The sequence below is a fragment of the Sturnira hondurensis genome, unplaced genomic scaffold (assembly GCF_014824575.4).
Source record: "Sturnira hondurensis isolate 20B ecotype Veracruz unplaced genomic scaffold, ASM1482457v3 Scaffold0022908, whole genome shotgun sequence".
NCBI lineage: Eukaryota > Metazoa > Chordata > Mammalia > Chiroptera > Phyllostomidae > Sturnira > Sturnira hondurensis.
In genome coordinates this window covers 4,008,394-4,035,396 of record NW_028095539.1, presented here as the reverse complement: position 1 = coordinate 4,035,396, position 27,003 = coordinate 4,008,394, and the positions used below count along the sequence as shown (strand labels likewise).

At 55.8% G+C, this 27,003-nt stretch overlaps 2 protein-coding genes and 1 pseudogene across 5 annotated transcripts; 1 reads left to right on the top strand and 2 right to left on the bottom strand.

Moving 5' to 3' along the window:
• Positions 1 to 286: 286 nt before the first annotated feature.
• On the bottom strand, positions 287 to 18,677 carry FPGS (folylpolyglutamate synthase). 4 transcript variants are annotated; one of them, XM_037036916.1, is made up of 15 exons: positions 18,297 to 18,677; positions 6,654 to 6,782; positions 6,508 to 6,561; positions 6,357 to 6,421; positions 5,097 to 5,211; positions 4,869 to 4,949; positions 4,682 to 4,743; positions 4,491 to 4,593; positions 4,146 to 4,223; positions 3,805 to 3,952; positions 3,634 to 3,723; positions 2,694 to 2,844; positions 2,473 to 2,548; positions 1,974 to 2,040; positions 287 to 1,174 (listed from the first exon to the last, which is right to left on the bottom strand). In XM_037036916.1, exons 1-15 carry the CDS (start codon positions 18,417 to 18,419, stop codon positions 765 to 767), a joined length of 1,752 nt encoding a protein of 583 aa, XP_036892811.1. In that variant the 5' UTR covers positions 18,420 to 18,677; the 3' UTR covers positions 287 to 764. The 4 variants fall into 4 exon arrangements, with proteins under 4 accessions (XP_036892811.1, XP_036892810.1, XP_036892809.1 ...); XM_037036915.1 differs by lacking the exon at positions 18,297 to 18,677 and adding an exon at positions 8,030 to 8,207 and having other exon boundaries at positions 4,869 to 4,946; XM_037036914.1 differs by lacking the exon at positions 18,297 to 18,677 and adding an exon at positions 8,030 to 8,206.
• Positions 11,018 to 11,118, top strand: LOC118980415 (uncharacterized; annotated as a pseudogene).
• A 3,179-nt stretch (positions 18,678 to 21,856) lies between the features above and the next one.
• On the bottom strand, positions 21,857 to 26,700 carry CDK9 (cyclin dependent kinase 9). The gene is made up of 7 exons (XM_037037031.1): positions 25,995 to 26,700; positions 25,447 to 25,528; positions 24,599 to 24,689; positions 23,855 to 24,021; positions 23,572 to 23,743; positions 23,264 to 23,412; positions 21,857 to 22,782 (listed from the first exon to the last, which is right to left on the bottom strand). The coding sequence occupies exons 1-7, from the start codon at positions 26,429 to 26,431 to the stop codon at positions 22,417 to 22,419; spliced, it is 1,464 nt and encodes a 487-aa protein (XP_036892926.1). The 5' UTR covers positions 26,432 to 26,700; the 3' UTR covers positions 21,857 to 22,416.
• Between the last annotated feature and the right edge of the window lie 303 nt (positions 26,701 to 27,003).

Here is a 27,003-nt window from a genome sequence, read left to right as displayed (position 1 = left end):
TGCTTGACTGTGGGCAGGTCCCATGGCTGCTTTAAGCCAGGCTCAATCCCCCAGTCGGTAAAATGGGTATGAGAATTCTTGATCCCAGGGTCTCTGCGGGGAGTTCTGCCAAGCAATGCCTAGTGTGTGGTCAACAGACATCAGGCCAGGTTTCTCATTTCACAGACAGGCCACCTGAAGCTCAGAAGGTCCCAGGCTACACCTCTGGGATCCTACACAATGTAGTTCCTGTACGACTACGGCCCCCATTCCCCTATTGTCTGCAGAGGGAGCTGGAGGTCAAAGGTTAAATCAAACATTTTGCTTTTTAATTTTTTTTAAAAAGATAAAGACTTTAGTCCAGCCACCCAGTCCCCAGGCATGGACCCTCTCCTTTTCCAGAAGGCCACTAAGGAGGAAACCTACGGGCCCACACCAGGAGGAACCCCGGCCTGGCCAGGGCTGTCTGGGTGAGAGGGAGTCAGGCTGTGGTGTCAGGCCTACTACCCCAACAGGAGAACGCGGGAGGCCCCTGGTGGCCTCAGCAGGGAGGAAGGAGAGGCCAAGCGCACCACAGGCTCAGAGACAGTACGTCTGATCTCAGCCTCCCGCCCACCAGCCGTCCACTTTACTCCATCCACTTCACTGCCCGCAGCCCAAGTCCCCGGGGCAGCCTGGGCAGACTCGAGAAGGCAGGAAACAAAAGGTGCCCAATAATATAGGAGTCCATGAAGAGAGACGCAGGGCAGGTGTGGGAGGCCCCACCCCCAACCCCACTGCCTTGGTTACTGGGACAGGGAGGGCTCCAGCAGCTTCAGGGCACCACCCACCAGGTGCAGGCTCCCCGTGACCAGCACATGGATGGCGGTGGCCTCACGGAGTACTCTGGCCCCGCTGTCTGCCGCAGGGTGGGCGAGAAGGCCGTGTGGGGGACTGGGTGTCTGAAAGACAGGGTCCCGGCCCTGGCAGATCCACTGCAAAGCGTGGGAGATGCAGCTGAAGACGAGGGAGCTGGTGCTGTGGGTGTGGGGTGGGCGGGGTGCCAGCAGCAGGGATTCGGGCCCTGCAGGCTCCAGGCTGGGGGTGCCCCAGAGGCCCGGGCTGGCCTGCTCCTCATGCAGGCGGCTCCAGTGCTGCTGGTGCTCCAAGCAGCGGAGCAACACCTGGTCCAGGGTCACCGTGAAGTTCTGCTGGTCTGCAGGACACAGAGATGCGCATGTCAACGACGGGGGAAGAGCAGGTGTCCACACTGCCGATACCTGCCTAATCTGGGCCCTGTACATGCACCGACAGCCCTCAGTGAATGCTATGAAGACGATGAGGCTCAGGGATTTGCCCAGTGCCTCTGAGCTGGTGACAAGCCAAGCCAGGCAGTTTAGCGTCAAAACTGGGCCTTTGTCCCTGGAGTGCACCCCCACCCCGGCCTCAGTGCCTCCATCTGTAAAATGGACAAGGCCCATCGCCAGGCGTGCAGCAGCATTTCTGGAAACAGACTCCTGGACCCTCCCCAGACAGCCTGAGGTGTGGCCTGGGGAGCTGGGTTTTTCATATCACTTCAGATTTTTGTGAACGGGCCCCACAGGAAAGAACACAGTTTACAGTGGCAAACCAACACTCCCATACATGCATACAAGTATCTGGAACAGGAGCTGCGTGAAATAGTACCTACCCTTACTTCATGCAAGACACAGATGCTTTCTATTCTATTCCATTTAAAATAAAAAATGCCAGCTGAGATCCACTAGATTGATTTGAAGAACCATCAGTAGGTTTTAATTTGCACTTTGAAAAACGTTTTCCCCAATAATTCCTTTTTTAGTATTACAGTCACGTGCAAAACTCAAAACATACCAAAGGATATTTATAAAATAAAACAAGCCTAGCTCCTACCCTAGACTTCCAGTTCAGAAGGCCCCACGGCCACCAGCAGAGCCGACCCCTCAGGGGCCTCCACACCCTGCCCACTGCAGGCAGCCACACCTGCCACCTCTCACCTGCATTGTCCATGGGCGACGCCTCTGTCAGGTTAGGGCAGAAAACGGCATAATCAAACTGGCACGGCTAGAAGGCCAAGGGGTAAAGCTTGGTATCCGAGCCCTGAAAGGGTGCCCCCCTACCCCATCTTCCACATGGCACCCAGGGGCCCACATACCCACCCCCATCTCTGGAGAAGCAGCCCCACTGGCATGATGCCACATAAACCCAGCCTCAGGTCTTCAGCTGCCCCCCCGCCCTGGCCCATCTACCACACTGTACCCTGCCTGGCCTGTGCTCTGAGAAGCCCACTGTACAGATGGGGAAACAGAGGCTTGAGTATAGGGGTACAGCTTAAAGTCACCCAGCCATTGAGCAGGCTCCAAGTCTAGGAATGAACCCCATTCTACAGCTGAGGAAAGGAGGTTCCAGGATGAAGTACCACTGGGGGCTGAGGCCTGTCACACAGCCTGAACAGGACGGGGCTGCCTGTCGCCCAACCACCAGCCAGCCTCTCACCTGCAGCAGCTTCAGCAGGGCGGCGGCATCCCGGTCCCCAGTGGAGTTGAAGAGCAAGACGCACACTTCAGACCCCCTGCGGGAGGAGGAGCAAGGAGGCGTGTAAGAGCATACTTCCCACCCTTCCTCCAGAAACTTCCCTCCTCCCTAGAGGAGGCTGATCCTGCCCCATCCTTCCCTGAGGCCCCTCCCCTCCCGACTCCACACTGTCCCAAGCTCACTTGCTGGGCCTCTCCAGGTGTTGCAGCGCCTGTCTGAACCAGCGTGCACAGGCTTGCATGCTGCTGCAGGTGTGTGCGCCATCCAGGTACCAGGTGAGGGACCCATGCCGCAGCACCTGCGTCCGGCCTAGCCACTCCGTGCCTTGAAGCCCTGGGGACAGGGGCCAAGGCAGCTCCTAGCCATTGCTACAGGGAGGCCCTTCCACATCCTCTCCCCACTGGAGTCCTAGACTCACACACATTAACCCACCCACAGCGCCCCTGTCTGGGCGCTCTGAGGAGCCCATGACTGGGTGGAGCCCATGACTGGGTGCCAGGAGCCCATGACTGGGTGCCAGTCAGTGGGATAAGCTCTTCTGCTGCCTCATTTGCCTCACCTTATCCCACTGCCTACCTTCTACGCTGCCCTTAGCTCAGAGAGATTAGGTAAGAGAGCAAGGGATATGGGGCTGGGACGTAATCCAAGATCTGCCTGGCTCCTGGGCTGTGTCACAACCCTGATGCGGGGCCCGGCACACGGTGGGCACATGGTGGGCACACAGGAACCATGTGCTGAAGCCGTCTGACAGCCATGAGCACCCGTGAGCTTGGGGGAAGCAAGAAGCCTGACAGTATCACCGTCCCCAAGGGGCGGTGGCCTTATGATGATGATGAAAACGAGAGTGACAGTGACGGCAGCTACCCTGGCTGGGCACCTGATCCCCAACTTGCTAGGCTCTGGGCTCAGTCCCTTGGTGATGCCACCTCACAGCGGGTCCCATCGTCATCTCGTTTCGCAGGTGGGGAGACTGAGGCTCACAGAGAGTTCATGAACTCCAAGTCAGGGAAACTTACTGACTTCGGAGTCCTTTCTCTTGGGCACCCTATCGAGTTGCCCCCACCCTTCAAAGAGGAAACTGAAGCGCCTGGAGGGATGTGGCTGCGCAGGAGACTAACTCACCGAGCCGCATGTGGGGTGTGGGCTGGAACACGGGTGCCAGAGGCAGCTGACCCAGGGGGCTTGGCCTGGACACTTTCAGCTCCCCAGTGCCTGGGGGGCAGGGGGACTGTGTGAGACCAAGTGTTCTCAGAACCCTCAGAGGCAGGCTCCTCATGTCCCCTGTCCACTTACCTTGGTGGCCCTTGTGCTGCAGCCAGCAGCGGGCCAGCTGCAAGGCCAAGGCGGCATTGGACCGCTGGTGCTCTCCCTCCAGGCCCAGGGTCAGCGGTGGCCCTCCTTCCTCCAGGGCTTCCAGCGGTGGACACAGGTAGAGGGGACACTGTAGAGGAGTCGGGAGCCCTTCCTGATGTCACCAGCTGTTCCATCCTTCCCCACCAACCAGAACCCACCAAGCCCTGCCCCTAGAATCAAGACAAGCTCCAGCCGGATGAGCAGATGGCCCTCGCTGAACAGAGGAGCACACTGTAGCCCAGAAGGATAAAGCAGCTCCCAGCACCCCCAGTCAGACTCACGGAGATCTGCTCAGCTCGCTCCTTCAGCACGGCCAGGGGGCCATCTGGCTGGAGCACGGTGAAGGCGGGGACACCGTGCTGTAGAAAACCGACCGAGAGTGAGATGGGCTGCCGGGGGGGCCTCCACCTCTGCCCCCACAGCCCTACGGGAGCCCCCATGGGGAGCCTAAGGCTGCAGATGAAGCTCAACTTGCTCCAGGCACATGCAGAGTCGAGACAAGCGCCCGGACCCCACCGATGCCCAAGACCTCTCCAGGGTCGGGTACAAAGGACCCTGCCCCAGCCCCACTTCCCTGAGGCGTAAGGGAGGGGAGGTACAAGGACAGCCTGGGGCCTCCTGGTCACCTTGAAGATGCCCCCCTTCTGCCATGCGATCTTCTCCATCGTGTCCCCCAGAAGGCTGGTATGGTCAATGCCAAGAGAGGAGACCCCACACACCACAGGCTTCCTGCAGAAGACCAAGGTGCCATGACGCCCCTGCCCTGGGCCACCTGGGCGCATGGCCACTGTCCCTGTCCCCATGCAGCCGCCCTCACCTGATGATGTTGGTGCAGTCGTACGCACCGCCAATACCCACTTCCACCACGGCCAGATCCACCTGTGGAGAATCGGAGGGCATGGCCGGAGGTGCACGGGCACCCGGATGCCACCTGCGAGCCCCCAGCCTGAGTAAGATCCAGCTCCCTGAGGCCTAGGACACAGGGCTCTGGAGTGGGCACGCACCTTCTCTTGGAGGAAGACATGGAAAGCCATAAGCGTGAGGAAACGGAAGTAGCTGGGCATGGAGACACCGCTGCTGCCGCCCTGGGGACATGAACACATCAGAGCCGGGGGCCCCTTCAGCCTCTGCCTGGGGCATGCGGCTCCTCTGGGGTCCATCTACCCACCCCAGCAGCCCCCTTCCTGCCACCCACCCACCCACCCCCACCACCAGCCCTCCCACATGGAAACCTTGGTCTCCTCCAGGCGATGATAGAGGCGCCAGAAGTGCTTGGTGAAGAGCTCGGGGCTGATGGGCTGCCCATTGATTCGGATCCGCTCACGTACCTGCACCAGGTGGGGAGAGCTGCCGGGAGACCTGAGGTCATCGAGTCTCCCTGCTCCAGCCTCCCAGGCCTCCCCCCCAGCCCCACAGATCTGATCGTGTCACTGTCCTGCTGAAAACGCTCAGTGGCCTCCCCCTACCTTCAAAAAGAGTCCTAGCTGTTCACCTGGGCCCCCAGGTCCCAGCAGAGCTGATACCACTGACCTGTGTCTCACCTCTCCTGAGTCCCCCAGTAGTTCCCTGTGCCCCCATCCTCTGTGCATCCCCAGGTTGGCCCGCAAGGCTACACAGGCTCAGGTCAAAGGGCGGCTGGTGGGCTTTCACCCAAGAATTTATTTAAGAAAGACCCTTCCGTGTTATGAGTCTTTGTTTCTTTATTTTGAACAGACAGCCTGTGTTTCCCTGGTTAGGGAAATACAATGGCCTGAAAGGGCCTCGGTGAGCTGGTTTCAGATGCTCAGAGGTCACTTGAAGGAACTGGTTACAGATAAGGAGGCAAAATCTTAAATGCCCCAACCCCCAGGACTGAATCCTGGGCAATTAACCACCAGGTGAAGCACGCTGCCTTAAAGGTGACCAGCTAAGGTGAGGCAAGAACAACGTGGGGAAAAGGAGCCCACTGTCTTCCCACCCCCACCGGCCCTTGCCCATCTTCTGGTGAGAGTCTAGATGCCCACGTGCAACCATGAGGGAGCTCTGGCTTGAGGAGAAAGCGGCAACTGAGGCCTGCAAAGGGGAGGGGCCCCCTGTGTTGCCCACTCAGGAGGCGGCACGCATAAACCACCCTGATCCTGCAAGGCCTCGCGAGCCAGGCTCTCTGCTCCTTACTGTGAAGGCCTCCTAACTGACAAACATTCCTATGTGACCTAGAAATTGTATATGGAATTGAAGTTAATAAAGAGACAGGTGACTACTGTAGGTGTATTTCCTTTATACACTCAGGTTACTGCCAACCTCCCCCAATTTTTTTCATTATGAAAATGAAAGACTGCCATAAACTTGAGCCATTGTGGTGAGCACTGAGTAAATGCTTGTCAAATGAATAAAAATTGGGCAGAGAGGGAAGCAGCTGAGCTTTGAGGGGTGACCCTGGCTGTGAGGTGTTGGCTGGTCCCACAGCCCCCCCAGAGAGCTAAGAGACACCCCACCCCTCCACACCTCAGTACCTAAAGAATCCTGTCTTCAGGCCATAGTTTCGGAGGATACGTTCAGTGAAGGCACAGGTGGAGCCCTAGAAAACAAAGGTCTTGTCTGGGAGGTCCCTACCACTCCCACCCCCCCCAAGTGGATACTCTTCCCCTGAATCCTGTCCTTCACCTTCCCCTTCGTCCCAGTGACATGGATGATGTTCAGCCGATCCAAGTCCTCCACCTGGGACAGAAAGACAAGGTCCCCGAGTCAACGACAAGACTCACAGATAAACAGGAGTGGGGGTGGGGGGTCACAAGCCCTGCCCGCTTTACCTGAAGCCCACTCTGTGCCAAGTACAGCTTCATGGCTTCCAGCTGCATCTGGGGGCCACCCCGCTGGCGCTTTGCCTGCTCCAGGTAGCTGGCATTGGTCTGCAGGGTATTGAGTGCGCGCACAGCATCCTGTCCAACACAGACCCCGGGGAGCAAGTTCAGGCTCACTAGGCATCCACAGGAACAGAGGCACCCAGCGCACCAGTGGCCAGGCCAGGGCACCAGCCCCGCTGCCCCACCCTAGAGTAGACGCCAATGAGAGGGAAGCAGCAGCATCCTTCCAGCTCTGGCAGAAATGGGAGCCTGGGGCAGCTCAGCCCCACCCAGGGAGTGCCAGACTAAGCAGGTAACACGACTAATGGAACTAGCCTTGCTTCTGGTTAGAGCTCCCCAAGCTGCATCCCTGGGGCCTTTGCCCTCATTCCCTCCATGGGGTCCACCACTATATCGGGCCCCTACTAAGGTGGGGCCAGAACCACAGAAGGCTGGGGTTCTTGGAATTGGAGTTATTAGCACCAGGAATTCCTAAAGTCTTCCATGCCTAACCCTGAAGATTGGGATTCCACACTCTGACCAGGAGTAGGGCTGCTAGAATACAAGGTTTTGAAATACCTTCTCAACTATTAAGGGATGGGTGGTTTTCCCATGTTGAGATACGATAATGTTGTTTAAATTCTGCAAAAAAAAATTTTTTGGCCTGCAAGGATATTTTGCGTTCATGTGCCAAAAAAAGTCTAAATCAGCACTCTTGTGCTCCCCCACCAAAAGAAGAGTAGAGCTGCCTGAAGTCACCAGATAGCAAAGAAGGAGGCTGGTAGGGAGACGGGGTGTGCCCCGGGCCACCCCGCCAGGAAAGAAGGTAGGTCAACTTCCGAGGGTCAGCCCTGGGGGTAAGAGTGGGAGTACTGTTTATCTCCCCTCAGGACCTCAAGGGTTGGTTGGAGACCCCACCTGATCAAACTGATTCTGCCTGCCATCTAGCAGCTGGCCCCTGGCACAGAGCCAGGTGGACCTTTTCGTAATTCTTGCCCCACCCCAGCTCTGCTGCCACCCCATTGCCCCTGATCCCTGACTCCGGAGATTATGGAGCACTAGAACCCCAGTTGGGCCACTGGACTCTTGGTCCCTTCCCCCTGCGTCCCTTCCAACTCTGACGCGGGGCAGTTCAGCTTCAGAATTTCCAGAACTGGACGCCCAGGCCCAACTTCCTGGTCCCTGCCCCCAATCCGGACTCCAGGTTGCCCAACCCCCCACCCCACCCGAGCTCTCCAGTCTCAGGGCTCTTGGTCCCCTCCTCGGCTGGCGCCTCCGGATGCAGTGTGGCTCAGGCCCGGCCCACGTGTCATCACACAACTGCCAGCCTGCCTGCTGGATACCTGATACTCCATGCCGGGCTCCTGCGGAGCGGGCCTTGCGCTCCACGCTCGCCTTCCCGCCACCCTGGGCGATGCACTAGGCGGAGAAACCGCTGCCAGGAAGAGAGCGGCGCGCAGTTGGCTGCGCGCTCCGGGCATAGTTGAAGAACTGACGACCTCACGCTGGGCCAGAACCGGAGACGCCCCGCCCCACCGCGCCCGGCCCCGCCCCGATATGTCCTCCGCCAATGAGCACAGCCCAAGGGACCCACAGGCACCAATAGGAATCCGCGGATGCCATCCTTGTGAGGGGCAGTCCCCTAGAGGGAGGACTTCGCTCATATTTTTGAGGGGCAAGGCCCTGGGCCGCTTCAGCCTAAGATAAACTTGCACCCTTCCGAAAAAGCCGTTCCCAGGCAGCAGCCCTCAGCCTCTGCTCCAAGCCAGAACCAGCTCTGAATCCGCTCCGAATTCGATGAAATAACCTGTGGACGTCCCTGAAACCCGGCCTCAAAAGTCACAAGTCAACGCAGAGATCTCAGGCTGCGAGGCTGCGAGGCTGCGAGGCTGCGAGGCTGTGGGGCTGCGGTCTCGGCCCTGGCGAATCTGACAGCCTTCGAGCCAATAGACCAGAAACCAGACGCCAACGCTGTTGGGGTTCCTAGCCGAGCGTGGGCAGCCTGGGAAGTCTTCCTGGAGGAAAGCAATATCCTGGTGGAGGTCTGGGGGTAAGGAGGAGTCAGCGAGGTGTAGGGATGGGAGAGAGGTTTCCAGGGAAGTTGGAGGGAGCGATGTGTGAAAAGCAAATGATTTGAGAGGGAGAACTAAGCACGCGAGAGAACGGAACTCCCGCCTGGTGGGGTCTAGTTGCCCCACAGTGCCAGCACGCTAGATCAGCAGTTACTCCTCAGTCCTGTCCTCTGCAGGTGCATCCTGATGAGGAACTTAGATCAAATTTGGATGACAATAGAAGGGTTTTTAAAAGAGGGAGAGGACGCGATCAGATTTGCACTTGAAGATGTGCTGTGTGGAGGGGTGCCTTTCTATTTATTGGCTGGGATGCTGCCTGACTCCTGAATCATTCGATGAGGCCAATTAGATCTTTAAAAATGTTTTTTAAGTGGGGGTCAGAACTTTTTCTATTAGTTTCTAGGTCCCAACTGCTAACATTGAAAAAGTACAATAGTATGGAGATTATCTTTTTACAGCTGAGGTGGAGAAAGGACGGGGGCAGGGTGGGCTGCAAACATCCCTCTAGGGAAGTCCCCACAGATGAGAGGCAGGCCTTCAAACAGCTGATGAAATTTCAGCACCTCTCTCCCTCTTTCCTGCAAGCACTGGGGTAAATACTTATCAGAGATTGATTTTGAAATAAATGTCGCGTTGGGAACGTTGTTTCCCTGGCTTCGCTTGGGCTCTTCGCACCACTGCTGGGCACCCCCACCTGGCCCCCTGGGAGATAAAGAGGTCCTTTACTTTCCTGTTTTCTTTCTTTTTAAGTCATTGAAACTTTCTCTATGCATATACCTGTATATAATTTAGCAACTGCAAAAAAATGATCACAAAGAAGCTTTAAATGTTTTTTTTTCCTCACCGCCCCCAACTTTCCTCCTTTGGAAATCCTTGAAAGGATTCGTGAAATCACAGACACCCCTAGATATCCCATCGGGTCTTATCAACACAGAGAATAATATTTTCTGTGTCTTCATTTCTCACTCAACAATAAGCTGATAGGAAGACCTCTAAGGCACTGACTTAGCAAGCCTGGCTGCTGTGGCCCAGTGCGCTGAGTGAGAACCCAGAGGTTCGATTCCCAGTCAGGGCACATGCCTGTGTTGAAGGCCAGGTCCCCACTTGGGGACCTGTGAGAGGCAACCGATCAATGTTTGTCTCCCTCTCTTTCTCCCTCCCTTCTTCTCTCTCTAAAAATAAGTAAATAAAATCTTAAAAGGCATTGACTTGGCAAACAATTAAGTAGCTCCCAGGCACTGCATTAATCACTTTCTGCAGAGTTGCTCATTCAGCCATTACAAACCTATGAAACAGGCACTAGTGTTACCATCCCTGTTTCATCCTGTCTAACAGGTGAAGAAACCGAGGTGCAAAGGAATACAGGCACCAGCACAAGTCCTAAAGTCAGGTTCATTGAACTCTGGCACTGGAGTCCTTGTTCCCAGCCTCTGTGCCTTCCTCCTTCTCCCCTCCCCACCCCCAGGGGGACTGCTAACTCAGTGGCAGTGGCAGTACCATAATGCATCCCCACTGGCCTGCCGCAGGGCATTCACATAACCTTTGGTGTCTCTCTGCTGTAGACAGCATGGCTTTCACCCTTCGGTGAGATTTCACGGGGATCGCTGGGTGCAGGGCATTTGCATTTCCCTCCCAATGCTGTAACCTTTGCATCTCACCAGCTGTGTGTGTGAGGAAGGGACCCCTTTCCCAGAATGTCCCCCGGACTGTTGGGTGTACCTTGTCATTGTCACTCTGCATTTTCCTGGCTGCAGTGGACTTGAGCATCTTTGCACATTCATTTCAATAAACTGTCTCGCTCATCCTCCACCCATTTTTCTAATGTCCGTTTATCACCTTCCTGTCAAGCATAAAAGCATGTTGGGTATCCCAGACATTATTCCTCCTTTCTGTCCTATATGACCAGTTTTCTTTTTCTGAATTGACTACTGGTAGCCTCCATTGATTCATATATAACGAGGGGTGAGGGGGCATTGGAACTCTTGGTCTGTTCCTCCAAGAACCAGGGCCCAGGCCAAATGACATCCCAGTGGGGAGACTCCCTCCTCTGATGTGAGGTGGAAAACCCCTCTTGCCTATATTCCTGAATCTTAGCTCATCCCTTTCCCTCCGTTGGGAGCAGAGCTGTCCGTGCCAGCCCTCCCCACCCACCTGTGCCAGGCCATCTCCAGAGTGGGGAGGGTTTATAGCTCTGGCAATCTCTGAGCGGCAGACCTCAGCTGCAGTCGAAAACAGAGACATGTACAGACACGAAGGCAGGTGCTCGCTTCGGCAGCACGTGCACTAAAATTGGAACGATGCAGAGAAGACGAGCACGGCCCCTGCGCAGACGTGGACGGCAGGAAACAGCACAGAAAATTCCAGGAATCCCACCTGGGGCCACCCTAGTTGTGCAGGATTGTAAGTGGTGACCGAAGCCTTGGCAACCTACCCGATTGCCATGGCAGGTTGGGCACATTATATCATTCAGATAGTCAGAGGTCCAAAAAGATGTACGGTGAAAATTTACTGCCCCCCAGGTCCCAGCATCCTAATTCCCCTCCCCGAAAAGCAAAGTGATATTTCTTGTAATATTTCCAGAGAAATTTGGTGCATTTACAAGCAAATACAAGTATATATAAATCTCCCTTTTGGGCTCACAGGTGGCGGACGATACATGCGAGTCTGCACTGTGCTTTCTCCATGTGCGTTGTATCTTGGGCCTTATTCTGAGTGGTCTCAGTTCGTAGGAGTGCCCCCTTTAGTGAATTTATTCTGGGCTGCACAGTGCTCCTTGGTGTGGAAGTGCTTCTGTGTATTTGGACCATTTGTATTTAGGCCAGTCTCCTACTGTGGACATTCAGATTTCCGGTATTTTGCCATCACAAGTAATGTTTCAATTAATAACTTTTTACCCTCTTTACCCTGATTATTTCTTCCATGTGTGAGTGTATCTGATACATCAGTTCCCAGAAGTGTGACAGCTGGGCAGAAGGAGATGTGCAGTTGATGCTTTCGTACACATCGCCACGTTGTCCTCCAGAGGGGCAGGGCTGGCTTCTGCCCTCTCTGCCCCTGCGTGGCTGACACAGACCATTAGTCACCTTTGATCCCTGCCAATCGCACAGGTGGGAAAATGGATTCTCGGGGTAGTTTTCAGTTGCATTTATTTTATTTGGGGGAGGCAGAGCAGTTTTTTCTTGGTTTTGAAAACTGTATTTTTTTATGGTCTGCTGGCCTCCTTTGTATCATTATTTTTTATTTGAAATGTCAGAGATGTTCGTAGAAGAAAAATAGAGAGAGGTGTAAAGGAGAAAATCAAAGGCAACCCCATATCCCACCTGGAGAGCCACTGTTACCGCCACATGGCATTTCCACTCTCCAGAAAAAAATCACACACAAAGCAGGAGAAACAAAGCCATTGTTTGGAGAGAAAAGAAAAGAAAAGAGGGGTGTAGGGAGACTGGCAAGTGAGCCAGTGTCACCCCCAGGAGGCTGAACTACAGGTGTGTGGAGGGTGAGTGGGGGGCTGAGGGACTCAGCCTTAACCCCCTCCCTCCCAAAGGGAAAGGGTGTCATTAATCCATTCATTCACTCACTCTCTCTTGTGATGAGAAATTGTCCCTGTGCCAGTCCCTAGGCTGGATGCTGGGGACCATGGGTTCGAAGGACATATGACAAAGTTCTGTCCAGAGGGCAACAGGGCCACAAAATAGAAAATTTACAGGGAAAATACATATTTGCAAACCCTGATCAGAGCCGCCCTCATGCTTGTAGGGGCAAGTGGAGGCTGAGGCCCTGAGAGGGAAGGGTCAGGGACGCGTTGGAGCCACGCAGCAGGTCAGCAGAGGCTTGGCGCTGGGCCCCGCCTCGGGCTTTCTAAACTCAGACGTGCCCCATACTGTGACAGGGTGCAGCCAAGAGGGGAGCCCCAAACAGGGATTCGTAACGGGGTCCAGGAGAGCTTGGAGATAATTGGCTCCACACCACAGGGCCACACCCACCGGCATGCTGGCAGCTGTGGCCACTTGTGGGCGGAGCCAGAAATGAGGCTACAGAAGATTGGCGCTAGGATTTAAACGGAGGCACGACAGCCAATGGGCGTCTTTCTTTTGGGGACCACGCTTCTGTTTAGGATCACGCGGCTTTGGTGTCTTGGTTGGGACCACCGGCTTGGGTGAGAGGCTTTGGAAGTGCTCCTTTTTGCCATGTGGAGGGTGCCGGGAGGACTGTGTGTGTTTGTGGGGAAGTTTAGTTTGTATTATTTCAAATAAATCATAAATTCCTTTCCTTTTCACTGATCCCTGGTATTAAGAGACGTCTTTCCTCAGGCAGCGGTCAAAATGAACCCAGTAGGTGGGGAGGAACCCCCAGAGAAAAGGGGGGTCTTTGGTATCGTCCAGCCCCATCCCCCAGTCCGTTCTGTAACAGCACTGCCCCTCTCCTGCCCCATCACGCCTTTAGGACCAGCACATCCCACAAGCTCACCTAAGCCTGCCTTTGGCAAGGACTTCCAGAATTGGCCTCGGCCCCTTCCACTTCCACGCCTTTGCTCACATTTGCCTCTGCTTTGAAACACCTTTGGGTGGGTTGCCTTTAGCTAAGATGTGAAGCACTTATCCTTGTACTGGGCATTGCAATCTCTTTTCGTCCTCTTGAGAATTAATTGTGTGGATTAGACATTATCCCCATTTCGCAGGTGGAGAAATGGAGGCTCCCAGCGACTAAGCAAGTCACCCAGGGTGACACAGACAGCAGATGACGCAGCCAAGATTCAAACCCGGATTTACTGACATTAAAGTCTCCCCTTACCACCACCTGTCTAGTCACCCTGCCTCCCTGCTGTCGATGCGCCGGTGACCCTAGGAAATTAGTAGGGTGAGAGCTGAAATGAGCTCGTTTTCTTTTTTCTTTTTAGATCCTCACCCAAAGACATTTTTTTTCACTGCTTCTAGAGAGAGGGTGAGAGGGAGGGAGGGTGAGAGAAACATCGATTGGTTGCCTTCTCTTGCACTCTCTGAACTGTGCATTGAACCTGCAACCCAGGTTTGTGCCCTGACCGGAATTGAAATCGAACTTGCAACCTTTTGGTCTACAGGACAATGCTCCCAACCAACTAAGTCACACGGTCGGGGCTGAAATGAGCTCTTTCCGAGCCCACAGTTTCTGTGTTTGGGGGTAAGGGGTGGAGTGTCTCAATGAGGACGAGTCTCCAGAGGCTACCACGGTCTGGAGAGCCGGGACTCGATTGGTCCAGACGCCCCTTCCCTCCACCCAGGGTTCTGTGGACACCAGAGGAAGGTCAAGCTCACGAGCAGGTTTGTGCAGAAAGCTAGCATCCAGAAGGAAAGGTAGCTTTGGGATGGCCGCTCCAGGGCTCTGACCTCTGATGCACGTAAAGACCCTCTGGCTCCGAGTATCTGCGGCATCCAGTGACCGACAAGGAAACGCTTTCCCGTAACTGCGGGGAGGAAACCTGCCTTAGGCAGAGTTCGCCTGTCCTCTCCCAAGGCTGGCCTTGAGGCTGGCTGCTAAAGTGTTAGTGGATTCGGTTTATTATGAGGACAAACTGGTCTCCCTTTTTAAAAAAAGATTTAATTAATTTGTTTATAGAGAGGAGGAAGGGAGGAAGAAAGAGAGGGAGAGAAACATGCATGTGCGTGAGAAACATCGATTGGCTGCCTCTCACACACCCCCAACTGGGAACTGACCTGCAACCCAGGCACGTGCCCTGACTGGGAATTGAACCAGTGACATTTTAGTTCACAGGCCAGCACTCAACCCACTGAGCCGCACCAGCCAGAGCTGGTCTCCCTTTGACTCTGTGATTCCACTTCTAAAAATGCTCCTGGAAACAATGGGAGCTATGATCGGAGACCCATGAGCCCCATCTCTGGTCTCGGTAACACAGCTGATGAGACCCCCCCTTCCTGACTCCCTTTGCTCTCTGGGCTTCCTGGCCCCCTCCCTCCTGCTTCTCCTCCTTCCTCGCTGGCTGTACCCCCTCCAACATCTTCCCATCAGAGGATCTGGGGTTCGCACCTGTCTCCAAGGTTCTGCTGTTTTAGGTCTGTGACAACATCTGACCTTCAAATGTCCCTCTTGGATGACCGACGGCCTGTGAGCCCCTGACGGCATCCAAACTGGTCAGATCCATAACCATGTTCTCTTGCGTCTCAACCCTGAAGCCTGCTCCTCCCCAGACCTTGCCAGCTTGGAAAACAGCTCCACCATCCACCCAGCTGCTCGAGTCTGAAACAGGGCCTCCCCTGGGGTTTTCCTCTCCCTCATCCCAGACCCCGCCATCCACAGCCTGTCCAATCAGCCCCATTGCCTTCCCTCCAGGCCACCCTGTGGTCCTGGCCGCCAGTGCTGGCCTACTTTATAGCCTCTTCTCGGCTGCGCCTCAACCCTCCACTGCTCTCCATGATTTTTGAAGAAAATCTGATCTCATCTCTCTGCTGTTTAAAACCCTCCAGTGGGTCCACTCCCATTGGACTGAGGATGAAATCCAAACTTCTGATCTCCCCATTTCTCATCGTCACCTTTGAGAAAGTCCACAACTAGTGAGTGCGCAGCATCAAAGGTACTCTCTTAGTCTTCATGGGAAACTGAGGCCCAGAGGGCTTCCCCCAGCCAGCCGAAGGACACACGGAGTGAATGCATAACAAAGCCTCAGGGCCTTTGCACTGGCGTTGCACTTGGCCTGGAACATTCTTTCCCCCAAAGTTCACATGATTGACTCCTAGTCATTCCAGGTCTCTTACTCAAATGTCACATTCTTGCTGCCTTTGTTTCGCCGTCCACCCTTGTATACATTTTTAAATTTTGAATCATGTGCTTGCATTATGAGTGCTTCAGAATGAATACTTTTTTAAAAGAGTATATGAATTGCAATATAAGAAGGCTGGTAAGGGAACAAACCTGTTGGTGAGACAGTGTGGAGAGTGGGATCCTGTTTTTGTTCAAAAAATTATAATTTAGAGAGAACCTGGAACTTACTCTATAAATAGTACCTGTGATTAGCTCTGAGTGGCCAGGCTAAAGGCAACTTCTGTTCTCCTTGTGCTGAAATGTGTTTTATCAAAATGTTCCCAGGAACACGCACAATTAGGAAAAGGAACAAACAATTCCTACCACACTGGGTGGCTGCACCTCAGAACTCGGAATTTTTTGTGTGTTTGTTTGTTTTTGGAGAGGGTGGGGGAAGGAAGGGAGGGAAAGAGGGAGAGATGCATCAGTGCAAGAGAGAAACATCAACTGGTTGCATCCCGTGTGGGTCCCTCACTAGAAACCGAACCTGCAATCCAGGCATGTGCCCTGACCGGGAATCGAACTGGTGACCTTTTGCTTTACAGGATGATGCTCAAGCAATTGAGCCACACTGGCCAGGGCTTGACCAACTCTCTTGTTCAGAAGATCAGGCCACTGAGGCCCAGCAAGGGGCCAGAAAGGATCTGGACCCAGGTGTGGTTCCCCAGAAGTTCCTGGGGTACCTGTTCACGGCCAAGAGGGGCCCTGGAGGGCACCAGGCATGCAGCGTGGGGCTTTCTGGTATCCAGGCCACGGCAAGGCTGGCTCCTGCCTGGCTCCTCCCCTTTGAGCTGGTGAAAGCCTTCTCTGCCCAAACCTGACAGCAGCTGTCTACCGCTTTTCAGAGGAAAAACTGTGGAGGAGTGTTTTTCAGTTTGTTATCTCCCCCGCCATGACCACCGCTGTCTGGGGCACCTGCTCCCTGGGGTAAGCTTTATCAAGCCTCGTCCTTGCTGGATGCTGTGCTGAGCCCATTTTACAGGTGATACAGGTGAAGAGACTGAGAGCCCAAGGAGAGGAATCACCTGCGAAGGTGACCCGCTAGGAAGGACTCAGCTCAGTCCCAGCTCCGTTTGATTTCTGTGACCACTGATTCTACCTCTCTGATCAAGCTGGGGAATGAATCCCTGGCTAATTTTTCCCCTTGTAACTCAGATTCCCTTAAACAATAGTTAATGTGGGTTCTTTCTAGACACTCCTGCCGTGCCGAGGCCCTTACATGCACCAGTCTCCACCCACCCTGAAAAGAAGCTTTTGTTCCGGGACCCGTTTCCCAGGGGAGGCAACAGCGGTCTAACGGGGGAAGTGACTGTCATTCACTGGGCCCAGGACTGCACCCTCAGGCCACCCTTGGACCCTGCGCTACTTGCTCTGTGCCCTGTGAGATGACCTGGTCATCTGGTCAACAGAACTCTGGCCTTGAGCTGGCTCTTACTTTGAAGGGAAGTCCTACTACTGGTAAGGAGCCTTGTAAAATGCCAACACTCTCCACTCCCTGGGGGCCGCCTTCAATTCTTCCTCCCCTGGTGAGAGGACCCATACCACATGACCCTGGGCCATTCGCCTCATCTCTTCCGGGCCCTGGCCTCCAAAGTGCGGGGGACCGGTGAACTTGAGGGAGCCACTGTTCCCAAATTCTGGCATCTGGGGCCACCCCTCCTCTCCTGATGGACAGAAGGTTGTGTCTGGAGGGACTGGGGAGACTTGGCGTGGCCTGGTGCACAGCCCTAGGCTTTACTGGCTGAGTGGCTATAGCTGGCACATTTGCGCCTGGGCCTCAGAAGGCACGGGGAGGGCAGGAGGGAGGCACCTTCTTGTGTTCCCAGTCCCAAAGAGGAGGTGCGCGAGGCTTGGCGAGGCTAAGTGACTTTTCTAGTGTTTATCTATGGGGCACGTGAACCTAGATCTCCTTGTAGCCAAGCCCAGGGCTCCCATCCCCCACTCCAGGCAGTCTTGGCCCCAGCCAGGCTATGAGCTGCTGGCCTTGGGGAGCCTCCTGACCTGGCTCAGCCCGGTGGCTTCATCTATAAAGAGGGGCCTGCAGTCGCCCCCACCCCCGAGGGTTGGATGAGGCCCAGTGAGAGGGCGCTGAGCCCAGAGCCAGGCCCCCACCCATGTGCCGGAGTTTGATTCCTTTAATGAGCTAAGTCCTTCACACTGGTGACCACACCCACCAGATTTATAAAATGCCGGCCATAATGGTTTCAGACCTGTGGCGGGCAAATCGTGAGAGTGGGCACGGGGCCAAACAGGCAGTAAGAACTCGATTGGTGTCGCCATTATTAGTACTGTGATTAGTATCACTATTAAAAGGAGACTAACAGTCCTTCGTGGAGCAGCCCCGAGAGCTCAGTTGGACGAAACCCAGCCTACAGACCATGCTAACGGGCTGGGCACACAGGGGACCCTGGACACGGCCTCTGTCACCAACCACGCCTGCTACCAGTTCTGCTCTAGAGACAGCCCCTCACGAGCCACCCCATAGCCACACTGGGTCGGGTGGGGGCTCCTTGGAGCCTCCAGAGGTCAAGGCAGAGCTGTAAAGCCCTTTACCACCCTCACCCTGGGCCTTTAGCACAAGGCTTATCAGTATCAGTTCCCCTTGGGGTTCCGCCAAGTGTGGGGTTATTGTCGTTGCTGATGGTCTTGGACCCCTGTGGGATGTTTACGCCCACTTGGACAAAAGAAAGGACTTAGCCTTTGAGAGGCTTGCTGCCCGCGCAAGGTCACTCACTGTGTGTTCTACCTGGAAGGAGGCGGGTGCAGCTGAGAAAGGTCCCCTGGAAAGACGCAGCTGCTCCATGGTTGCTTCCCACCACAGCTTCTCAGCCACTGGCCAGGAGGTAGCCAGGAACTTGGCACCTCTCATCCCTGACCTTCATGCTCTCCGACCGGGCAGGCACAAGGTAATCAGAGGCCACCTCTGCCCAGCCAAGGTCGCTCTGTACCGGTTTCAGCTGGGCCAGAGGTGGGGCAGGGAGTCCGGTCAATATCCAAGACCTCGCCTTCTCTCCACCTGGAGGCCCAGGGCCTCCCCAGTGTGCAGGGGGAAGGTCTTAGGTTCCTGCTCTCCTCCTGGGATCTGCCCAGGGACCCCTTGTCCTCCCCAGAGGTTTCCAGACTGCAGAATTGCCGTGAGTTAAATAACTGGGTGGAGGTGAAAGGTGAGCAGGCAGGTGAGGGCCCTGGGGGAGAGGCACGAGGGAGACTGCAGCCCCTGGGGCCAGCTCTAGCGGGCCTCTCTCACTGTTGGAGCCCGCTTGTCCTGGCCCTGCCTGGCTGGGATCTGTGAGGAGGAGGGACAGGATTTAGGGGCACTCTTGACCTGAGGAGTGTGAGCCTGCTGGGTGGGGAGGCTGCCTTTCACCAAATCGCTGGGCTGGAAAGAAGCCAAGACAGGCTGATTCCCTGGCTGCAGGGTGACACCAAGGGCTGGGAGGCCAGTCCCAACAGGCTGGTGGAGACCTTTCCCATCTGCACTACCCTCGCTGGCTGACTCACTCCAGTACTGGAGGTGCCAGATGCTACTCTCATTGCCCCGGGGAATGGCCCCGCAGGCCCAGCCACCTGGGAGCTTTTGTTCTGAGACACACTCCTCCCTCCACTCACCAGGCTTGGAGGCTGAAGCAGGTGGACCCACCCTGCCGCTACTCCTGACCTTCCTTCTGGGGGGCTCCCATGGGGAGGCAGGGTGTGGGGGGAGCTTGGAGCGGGGAGCTCCAGGGTTTAGGGCCTTCTTTGGTTGTTCTAAAATATGGTTTAATTGCACAAATAAAAATATGAATTCAGGAAATAGGAGAAAACACAGAGATGTATAAAGCACAGAACCAGTCCAAATAACCATGGGTAGTTTTAGCCTCTCATTTTTTTAAAAGATTTTTATTTATTTACCTTTAGAGGGGAAGGGAAGGAGAGAGGGAGAGAAATATCAGTGTATGGTTGCCTCTCGTGTGTCCCTGCTGGGAACTGGCCTGCAACCCAGGCATGTGCCCTGACTGGGAATTGAACCAGTAACCCTTTGATTCACAGGCCTGCGCTCAATCCATGGAGCTACACCAGCCAGAGATATTTACTTACTCTCAGTGGGAAAGAGAAGGAGAAACAGAGGAAAATATCAATGTGTGAGACACATCAATTAGTTGCTCTCACATCCAACAGTTGCCTCTCACACACCCCAAGCTGAGGGCCTGGACTGCAACCCAAGCATGTGCCCTGATTGGGAATCGAACCTGTGACCTTTCAGTTTGCAGGCCGGCGCTCAGTCCACTGAGTCACACTAGCCAGGTCCTCCCTCTGCTCAAGTCTTACTTCATCTGTTGCCTGGATTCCACGTCTAAACACTCGCACGCCCGAGTGGGCCACACCTCCCTTCTCCCCTCTTCCGTAACAGACTGTACAATTGCTTATAGAAATTCCTGTAGTGGAATTGCTGGGTCCAAGAATTAGCCTCTTAGAGAAACTTTTTGTTCTTCAGAGGAAAAAAAAAGTACCTTAGACAATTAAACCAGAACAATTATGTCATTCCAGCTTTTCATCATGGGGCACCTTGTTGTTCTCAGAGTTCTTTGATTACTAGCTGTACCGAGATGAACGGCATCCTTCCAAGTCTCATCTGCCCGGGACCTTGGGATGCGACCTTATTTGCAAAGGTCTTCATAGATGTAATTGGCTAAGGTGAGGTCACACTGGGTCACGGTGAAGCCTAAATCTGGGAACTGGTGCCTCTTATCTAAGAGACACCCTGTGAAGATACAGTGGAGAGGAATGCGTCTGCAAGCCAAGCACAACAAGAGGTGCGGGCAGCCACCGGAAGCTGAGGGCCAGCGGACAGGTTCTCCCTCAGAAACTCTCAGAGAAACCCACCCTGCCCACACCCGAATTTCAAACTCCTAGCCTCCAGACCCAATGGAAGAGATGCAATTTGAAGCTGCCATGTTGGTGGTAATCTGGTCCAGCAGCCCCAAGAAACTAGTACACTGGTCGAGAAGCTTTGCTCTTCCACTGGTGTGAGGCTGTGACCAGCCCATTTCCACAAGGACAGTCCCAGCAAGAGGTTTTGCCAAGCTCCTTTCCTGGGCCCCCTTTGAGAGGCCTCCACCTGTTGGAATGTAGAATTTACCTCCAACGGGCCTGTTCGCAAATTTAGACTCAGCACGTGCTGCCCCTCCAAGTGTCCCAGCTCAGAGGCCCCGAGACCCCCTTCACACTGACTTCTGTCCTCCCACCCCCTCGCCACCTCAATCCAAGCTACTTCCGCCTCCCCCAGTCCCTAACGGATACTTCCAACCCTTCTGCTCGTTTCCCCTCTTGCCTCCCCCAAGAGCCTGAAGGGGCTCCCCAAGCTGCAAATCTAACCGCCGCCATCCCACCGATGGCCTTTCGCAGCCTCCTGTGCTCACGAGTCAAGTGGAGCACATCTCTCTGTCCATCTGTCGGCCACCGTAGGCCGTGCCCAACTGGGTCGCACTGCACCCTGTCCTTTGGTCAGGTCCCTCACCAAAGGACTGAGACCATTTTTTCATGTCTTCCNCTGGTCGAGAAGCTTTGCTCTTCCACTGGTGTGAGGCTGTGACCAGCCCATTTCCACAAGGACAGTCCCAGCAAGAGGTTTTGCCAAGCTCCTTTCCTGGGCCCCCTTTGAGAGGCCTCCACCTGTTGGAATGTAGAATTTACCTCCAACGGGCCTGTTCGCAAATTTAGACTCAGCACGTGCTGCCCCTCCAAGTGTCCCAGCTCAGAGGCCCTGAGACCCCCTTCACACTGACTTCTGTCCTCCCGCCCCCTCGCCACCTCAATCCAAGCTACTTCCGCCTCCCCCAGTCCCTAACGGATACTTCCAACCCTTCTGCTCGTTTCCTCTCTTGCCTCCCCCAAGAGCCTGAAGGGGCTCCCCAAGCTGCAGATCTAACCGCCGCCATCCCACCGATGGCCTTTCGCAGCCTCCTGTGCTCACGAGTCAAGTGGAGCACATCTCTCTGTCCGTCTGTCGGCCACCGTAGGCCGTGCCCAACTGGGTCGCACTGCAGACGCAGGTCCCTCACCAAAGGACTGAGACCATTTTTTCATGTCTTCCCTCCTCTGACAATGGGGAGCAACAAGAGAGTTTTGTGGTACCTGCCCAAGTGTTCTGAAAGGTACCGGACCCGGGGCGGGGGGCAGACAAAATTCCCACACAATTGTATCGGGACGTGAACTGGCACAAAGAAGGGTCAAGATGATGACAAATGGATTTCAACAGGAAAGCCCAGCCTGCTGGCTGCAGGGGAAGAGCCAGGAGCCCAAATACAGATCACAGCGTACAGCCACTTACTGGAAAAAGGAAAGAAGTCAACTTTAATCATAACTGGGTGAACTGTCCAGAACTGTCTCCAAACAACCGAATAAAAGAAACATGATAAAATCCTCCTCCCGGAGAACCGAGTTTCTGCCGGCCGTAGTGCTTCTCAGGGTCAGGCCAGGAGTAAGCCCACAGTCCAGGCTGGCTGTCCCCCATGCACGTTTCTCATCCTGAGAAAACTGGGGACAGTGAGGGACCTGTCCCCTCCTCTTATCACGCTGGGAACTTATGAAGTCCCTGGGGGGTGCACTACGTCTCCTCTCACCCCATGACTGTCCTAAGGTCCACAAGACCCTCCGGACATTACCCAGCAAACCAGGGAACCGGGCACGGCCGTGCCAGGGGCCTCCTGGGCTTTCTGCCAGGCTTCGTTCCAGTCCACTCGGCTGGCATTCCCAGTGCCCAGGTGGGCATTACAGAAAATCTGCACAAGAGAAACAACTCAAACACCCCATCATCTCCACAGTGTGAGTCACAGAGCAGAAGAACAAGCGAACGAGAGCCCTAAGGAAAAGCAGCAGGACCGGCCTCAGAAGACACGCTCGAACTCTGTCTGGTTGGTGGTGGTGGGGTTGCGGCTCTGGTTGGTAGAGGGCTGGGCGATCTGGCTGCCCTTCTTGCGCGGTGGCGCCAGGTACTCGAACATGGACGTCAGGTGGGTGGACAGCATGCCCTTGAGGTCCGAGGGCATGGGGTCAGACCAGAAGAAGTCATGGTTGAGGGCGTCATCGCTGTCGATGCGCTGCGCGGGATCCAGCACCAGCAACTTGTCGATGAGGTCCAGGGCGTAGGGGTCCCGCACATAGGCCTTCAGCCTATCCTTCACCTTCCGCTTCTGGCCCTTCACTAGGTCCAGCTTCTCAAACAGCTCGTACTTGTCCACGTTCGGCCATACCTGGGGGGTGGGTTGAAGAGAGAGGGTGAAGTTAGGTCAGGAGATGAACGGCTTGTCTGTCAGTCATGCACGTGAAGGGACTACAACGTCTCCATTCGGATGTCCCCAGACCAACCCTGGAGGACAAGCTCAACCCCTCCGAGGCGAGAGCAGCAGTGACCGTGCACGCAGCGTGCTGAGCACCACGCCTTTGCACACAAGTCGCCCGGAGCGTGGGCGCCGCAGCTGACCCTGGCAGCTGTCTCACAGAAGAGAAACTCGACTTGAGGCGAGAAGTTCAGATGCCTTCTCCGAGGCCACAGAACTGGTGATGGACTGGGACGGCCTGTGTGGCTCGAAGAGCAGGCCCTGTCCCTCCACCAGCCACCTCTCCGGAGAGGAGCTTGCCTTCTGTTCCACTCCCCACTCCTCCCCTGCCAGGGAGCCTTCCGGATCTCTGCATCCTGCAGGGACCAGGGGCCCAGGCAGCCTGGCCACGCACCTCAGGGGTGATGGAGCCACAGAGCTGGCTGATGAGGGCAAGCTGGTGCTGTTCCGTGTTGCCCTGCATGATAGGGCTGCGGGTCCACATCTCCGCCATGATGCACCCAGCACCCCACAGGTCAATGGGAGGGCCGTAGTCCCGCTCCCCTGGGAAGAAGAGCGCACCAGGAGGGCCCCTTGAGCCCGAGGGCCTCCTGAGGCGCAATGCCCTGGGGCTGGCGGCTCAAGAAGCCCTGGCAGTGGAGGGGGCCGAGGCCAGTTAAATGCCTAGCCTCTGCCCCCTTCTGCCCATTCGGGGGTCCTCACCAAGCAAGAGCTCCGGGGGCCGGTACCAGAGTGTCACCACACGGTTGGTGTAGCGGTTGGGCTGGCTGTTCTTGGCCAGACTGAAGGCCCGGGCCAGCCCAAAGTCTGCCAGTTTCAGGACCCCATCTCGGGTGATGAGCACGTTGGCTGCCTTCATGTCCCTATGCAAAATCTGTAAGGAGGGCAAGATTGAGGGCTCGGTTAGTTTCCCAGGGTCTTTAAGCCACACCCGCCCAGAAGTGGGAGCAAGGGCCAGACCAAGCCTGGGTCTCTCCTCTCCCACCTTGTTCCTGTGGATGTAGTAGAGACCATTGAGCAACATCTGCATGACCCTCTTGATCTCAGACAGCGTGAACTTGACTAATACATTGCTCAGCAGCCCCGCAAGGTCATGCTCGCAGAAGTCAAACACCAGGTATATACTGCCTTTGCAGCGATTATAGGGGGAAGCTGAGGCGAGAAGAATGGAGGGAAGGGGAGCAAGAAGAAGAAAATCAAAAATCCCCTATACAACTCATTTTCCCACAATCAGTCCCGATACCCCTCCAACCCACGGATAGCTGGCGTCCGCCTGTGTGTTCCTTCAAAGGGAAATATTGCCTGAGGGCCTCCACTGGGCCAGGGGCCATGGCAGGCCCTATGGAAGCACCAGCTATGAAGAAAGGACTGGAGAAAGCAGTCACGGTAGTTACATCCAGGTTAAGGAGAGACAATTTAAGTGTATCCAGTTCCACCCTTGCAAGCAAGGCTGTAAATTATAGGCCTCATTTACTTCATCAGAAAACGGGAATAAACCCTGGCTGGTATAGCTCAGTGGATTGAGCACGGGCCTGCGAACCACACGATCAAGGTTTGATTCCCAGTCAGGGCACACGCCTGGGTTGCAGGCCAGTTCCCAGCAGGGGACGCACGAGAGGCAACCATACATTGATATTTCTCTCCTTCTCTCCTTCCCTTCCCCTCTAAAAGATAAATAAATAAAATCTAAAAAAAAAAAGGAAATGGAAATAAAATCCAAGCAGCTTACCTTTGGTTCTACAGATCTCAATCAAGTTGACCACATTCTCATGTTTCAGAAGCTGGAGGATCTTGATTTCCCGCAAAGCTGTAATGGGGAACTGTGCAGGGGAAGGAAAGAAAGGAGGTGGAAATGAGTGAGCACACGACAGAACAAGGTGCTGGTCATGTGTTCCAAGGGGTACGGGATAGGAGACAGAGTAAAACCATGGCTCTGAAATCAGCTACCTCAGATGCCTAATCTGGGAAATGGGTGTAAAGTAAACAGTATGCACCCCTCAAGGAGTTGATTTGAGACAATGAATGGAAACAGAGTTACTTAATCTCCTCACTATTGGGCACTAAATGCTCCACGGTTTCTTCAGCTTTTGAACTTTAGCTCTGTAAGTGTTTAACTTGCTGAGTGGCAGCAAAGACAATAAGAATGTCTATCGAGAAATTTCCTTGCTAAGAAGTAGGTTTCTAGAAGCTGGGCTGGAACTAAGATGGGGTAGCGGGGGAGGAAACTGCTCCTTTTCAGTTGAGTACTGAACACCCTTTAAAAGCCATTGCATGTATTTTTTAAAACACTACGGGAAAAGAGTTTAAGGACTTTGTAACTCCATTGACTGCTAGGCAGTCAGTGCAATGAGCTCCCCCTCCTGGCCCCTAACACACTCGCCTAAGAATGAAATATCAAATACTTTAAAGCACTTGAACTAAACGATTTAGTTAGAGTTCAAATTCCCCGTGCTATGGAAATGCCCGGACTACTACTACACATGTAGGTTGGGTCTCAACGTGAGAGTGCTGGAAGCAGCAGGGTGGAAACTCACGTGCCCAGGAGAGGCGGCTGCCTGCCACCTGACCCATACTCACCCCCTCCTTCTCGTTCTCCATCAGTACCTTCTTCAGAGCCACCTTTTGGCCGGTCAGGCGATGCTTTGCCTTAAACACTTCCCTGCAGGAGGAGAGGGAGACCCAAACCTCATCAGAACACTTTCCCAGGGCCCGCCCCTCCCCCACCAGAAGAGGAAGGGAGGAAAAAAGGGACTCCAGGGCGGGGTGGGGCCTGGTACCTAGGGCACTCGGCTACCCCACCACCCTCTCTTTTGCAGTTCATTTCCGAGCCCCTACTAACTCCTCTCAAACTCTTCTTCTGACCCAGGCGTCTCCCGGAGAGAACATGCTCCCCTCACAAGCTCCTCTCGGCAACCCCTCCCCGTGCCCCATCACGGGCCTCAGGCTCCTCCCCGCCAGCCAGCTCCGTCAGGCCGGGGCGGGAAGCACAGCGGCCTAGCAAGACCGGGGAACAAGTCTAGGGATAAGTGGCCCCCACACCTCCTCCGGTCAGCTCCCGTGCGTCTCGACGTGGCCCCTGAGAGGTGCAGGCCTAGGGCACCGAGTCCCTCCGGGCCCAGTCTTACCCAAAAGTCCCTTGGCCGATCTTGGCGAGCTTCTCGTATTTGGTCACCTCATCACAAAAGGGGCACTCCACTGAATCGTACTGCTTTGCCATGGCAGCCCCCAGAGCACCACCGCCGCTCCCAGCCGCCGCCGCCGCCGCCCCGGCTCCAGGTCCCGCCGCCGTGCTCCAGGCCCCTCCGCGGCCGCGCCACTTCCGCCTCCACGGCCACTTCCGGCCTCGCGGCGCCGACCCCGCCTCTTCCGTTCGTCGCCCGCCGCCAGGCCCCCTGGGACTTGTAGTTCCCGGGAGGCCAGGAGGGACCGGAGCTGCAGAGGCGCCTCCACCGCCACCGCTGCCCCCGCCTCCGCCGCCGCCACTGCTGGCGGCGACCCCGATCGGGGGCGCGGGAAGTCGCGGCGCCGGAGCTGGGGCTCGGGGCGGTGCGTCCCGCTGCATTGGCCCGGGCCGCCGCTGCTGCCGAAGCTGCTGCCGCTCTGGCGCCCGATCCCGGGCCAGCCGCAGTGCCCTGCTCCTCCTCCTCCGACGGCGCCGCCTCCGCCGGGCTGCGCTGGGCGGCGAGCGGGCGGGGGGGGGCGGCCCCCGAGCCGCGGCCTGGGGGCTCCCTGGCCGGGCCCGGGCCCGGGGCTGCCGGGCGAGGGGGCGAGGCGGAAAGAGCCGACAAGGAGGCGGCCCAAGAGCCTGGGAGGGGGCGCGTTATAAAGGGGGAGGTGCCGGGGCCTTGCCCTCCCCTCCCCCTCCACCCACCCCCTCCCTTCTCTCTCCCGCCCTCCGCGGCCGCACCTGCCGCCGCCGCCCGCCCGCTGTCCGCGGGCGGCCCTCAGCGCGTCACCACCCTCGGCCCCTCCTCCGCCTTCAGAGGTGGGGCCCGCACTCGACACCTGGCTGCGGGGCGTCTAGTCGCGTGCCTCAGTTTACCGCCACAAGCCAGCTGCCGCAGGGAGCCCCTTTCTCCCCAGCTCGGAGTGCACCCCCCTGCGATGGGTGAAGGAGGGGAGACAGCCAAGGAG

Bases quoted from the DNA above. Each gene is read 5' to 3' on its own strand.
- FPGS (XM_037036914.1), bottom strand. From the start codon at position 8,167: ATGCCCGGAGCGCGCAGCCAACTGCGCGCCGCTCTCTTCCTGGCAGCG. The intron at 6,422-6,507 runs GTGAAGGACAGG...TTTGTTTTCTAG, and splicing joins TCACTGGGACGAAGGGGAAG to GGCTCCACCTGTGCCTTCAC. The intron at 2,549-2,693 runs GTGAGCTTGGGA...CTCCTCCCGCAG, and splicing joins CACCTGGAGAGGCCCAGCAA to GGGGTCTGAAGTGTGCGTCT.
- CDK9 (XM_037037031.1), bottom strand. From the start codon at position 26,431: ATGCAGCGGGACGCACCGCCCCGAGCCCCAGCTCCGGCGCCGCGACTT. The intron at 25,529-25,994 runs GTAAGACTGGGC...CTCCTCCTGCAG, and splicing joins ATCGGCCAAGGGACTTTTGG to GGAAGTGTTTAAGGCAAAGC. The intron at 23,744-23,854 runs GTGGGAGAGGAG...CCCTCCTTACAG, and splicing joins ACTACATCCACAGGAACAAG to ATTTTGCATAGGGACATGAA.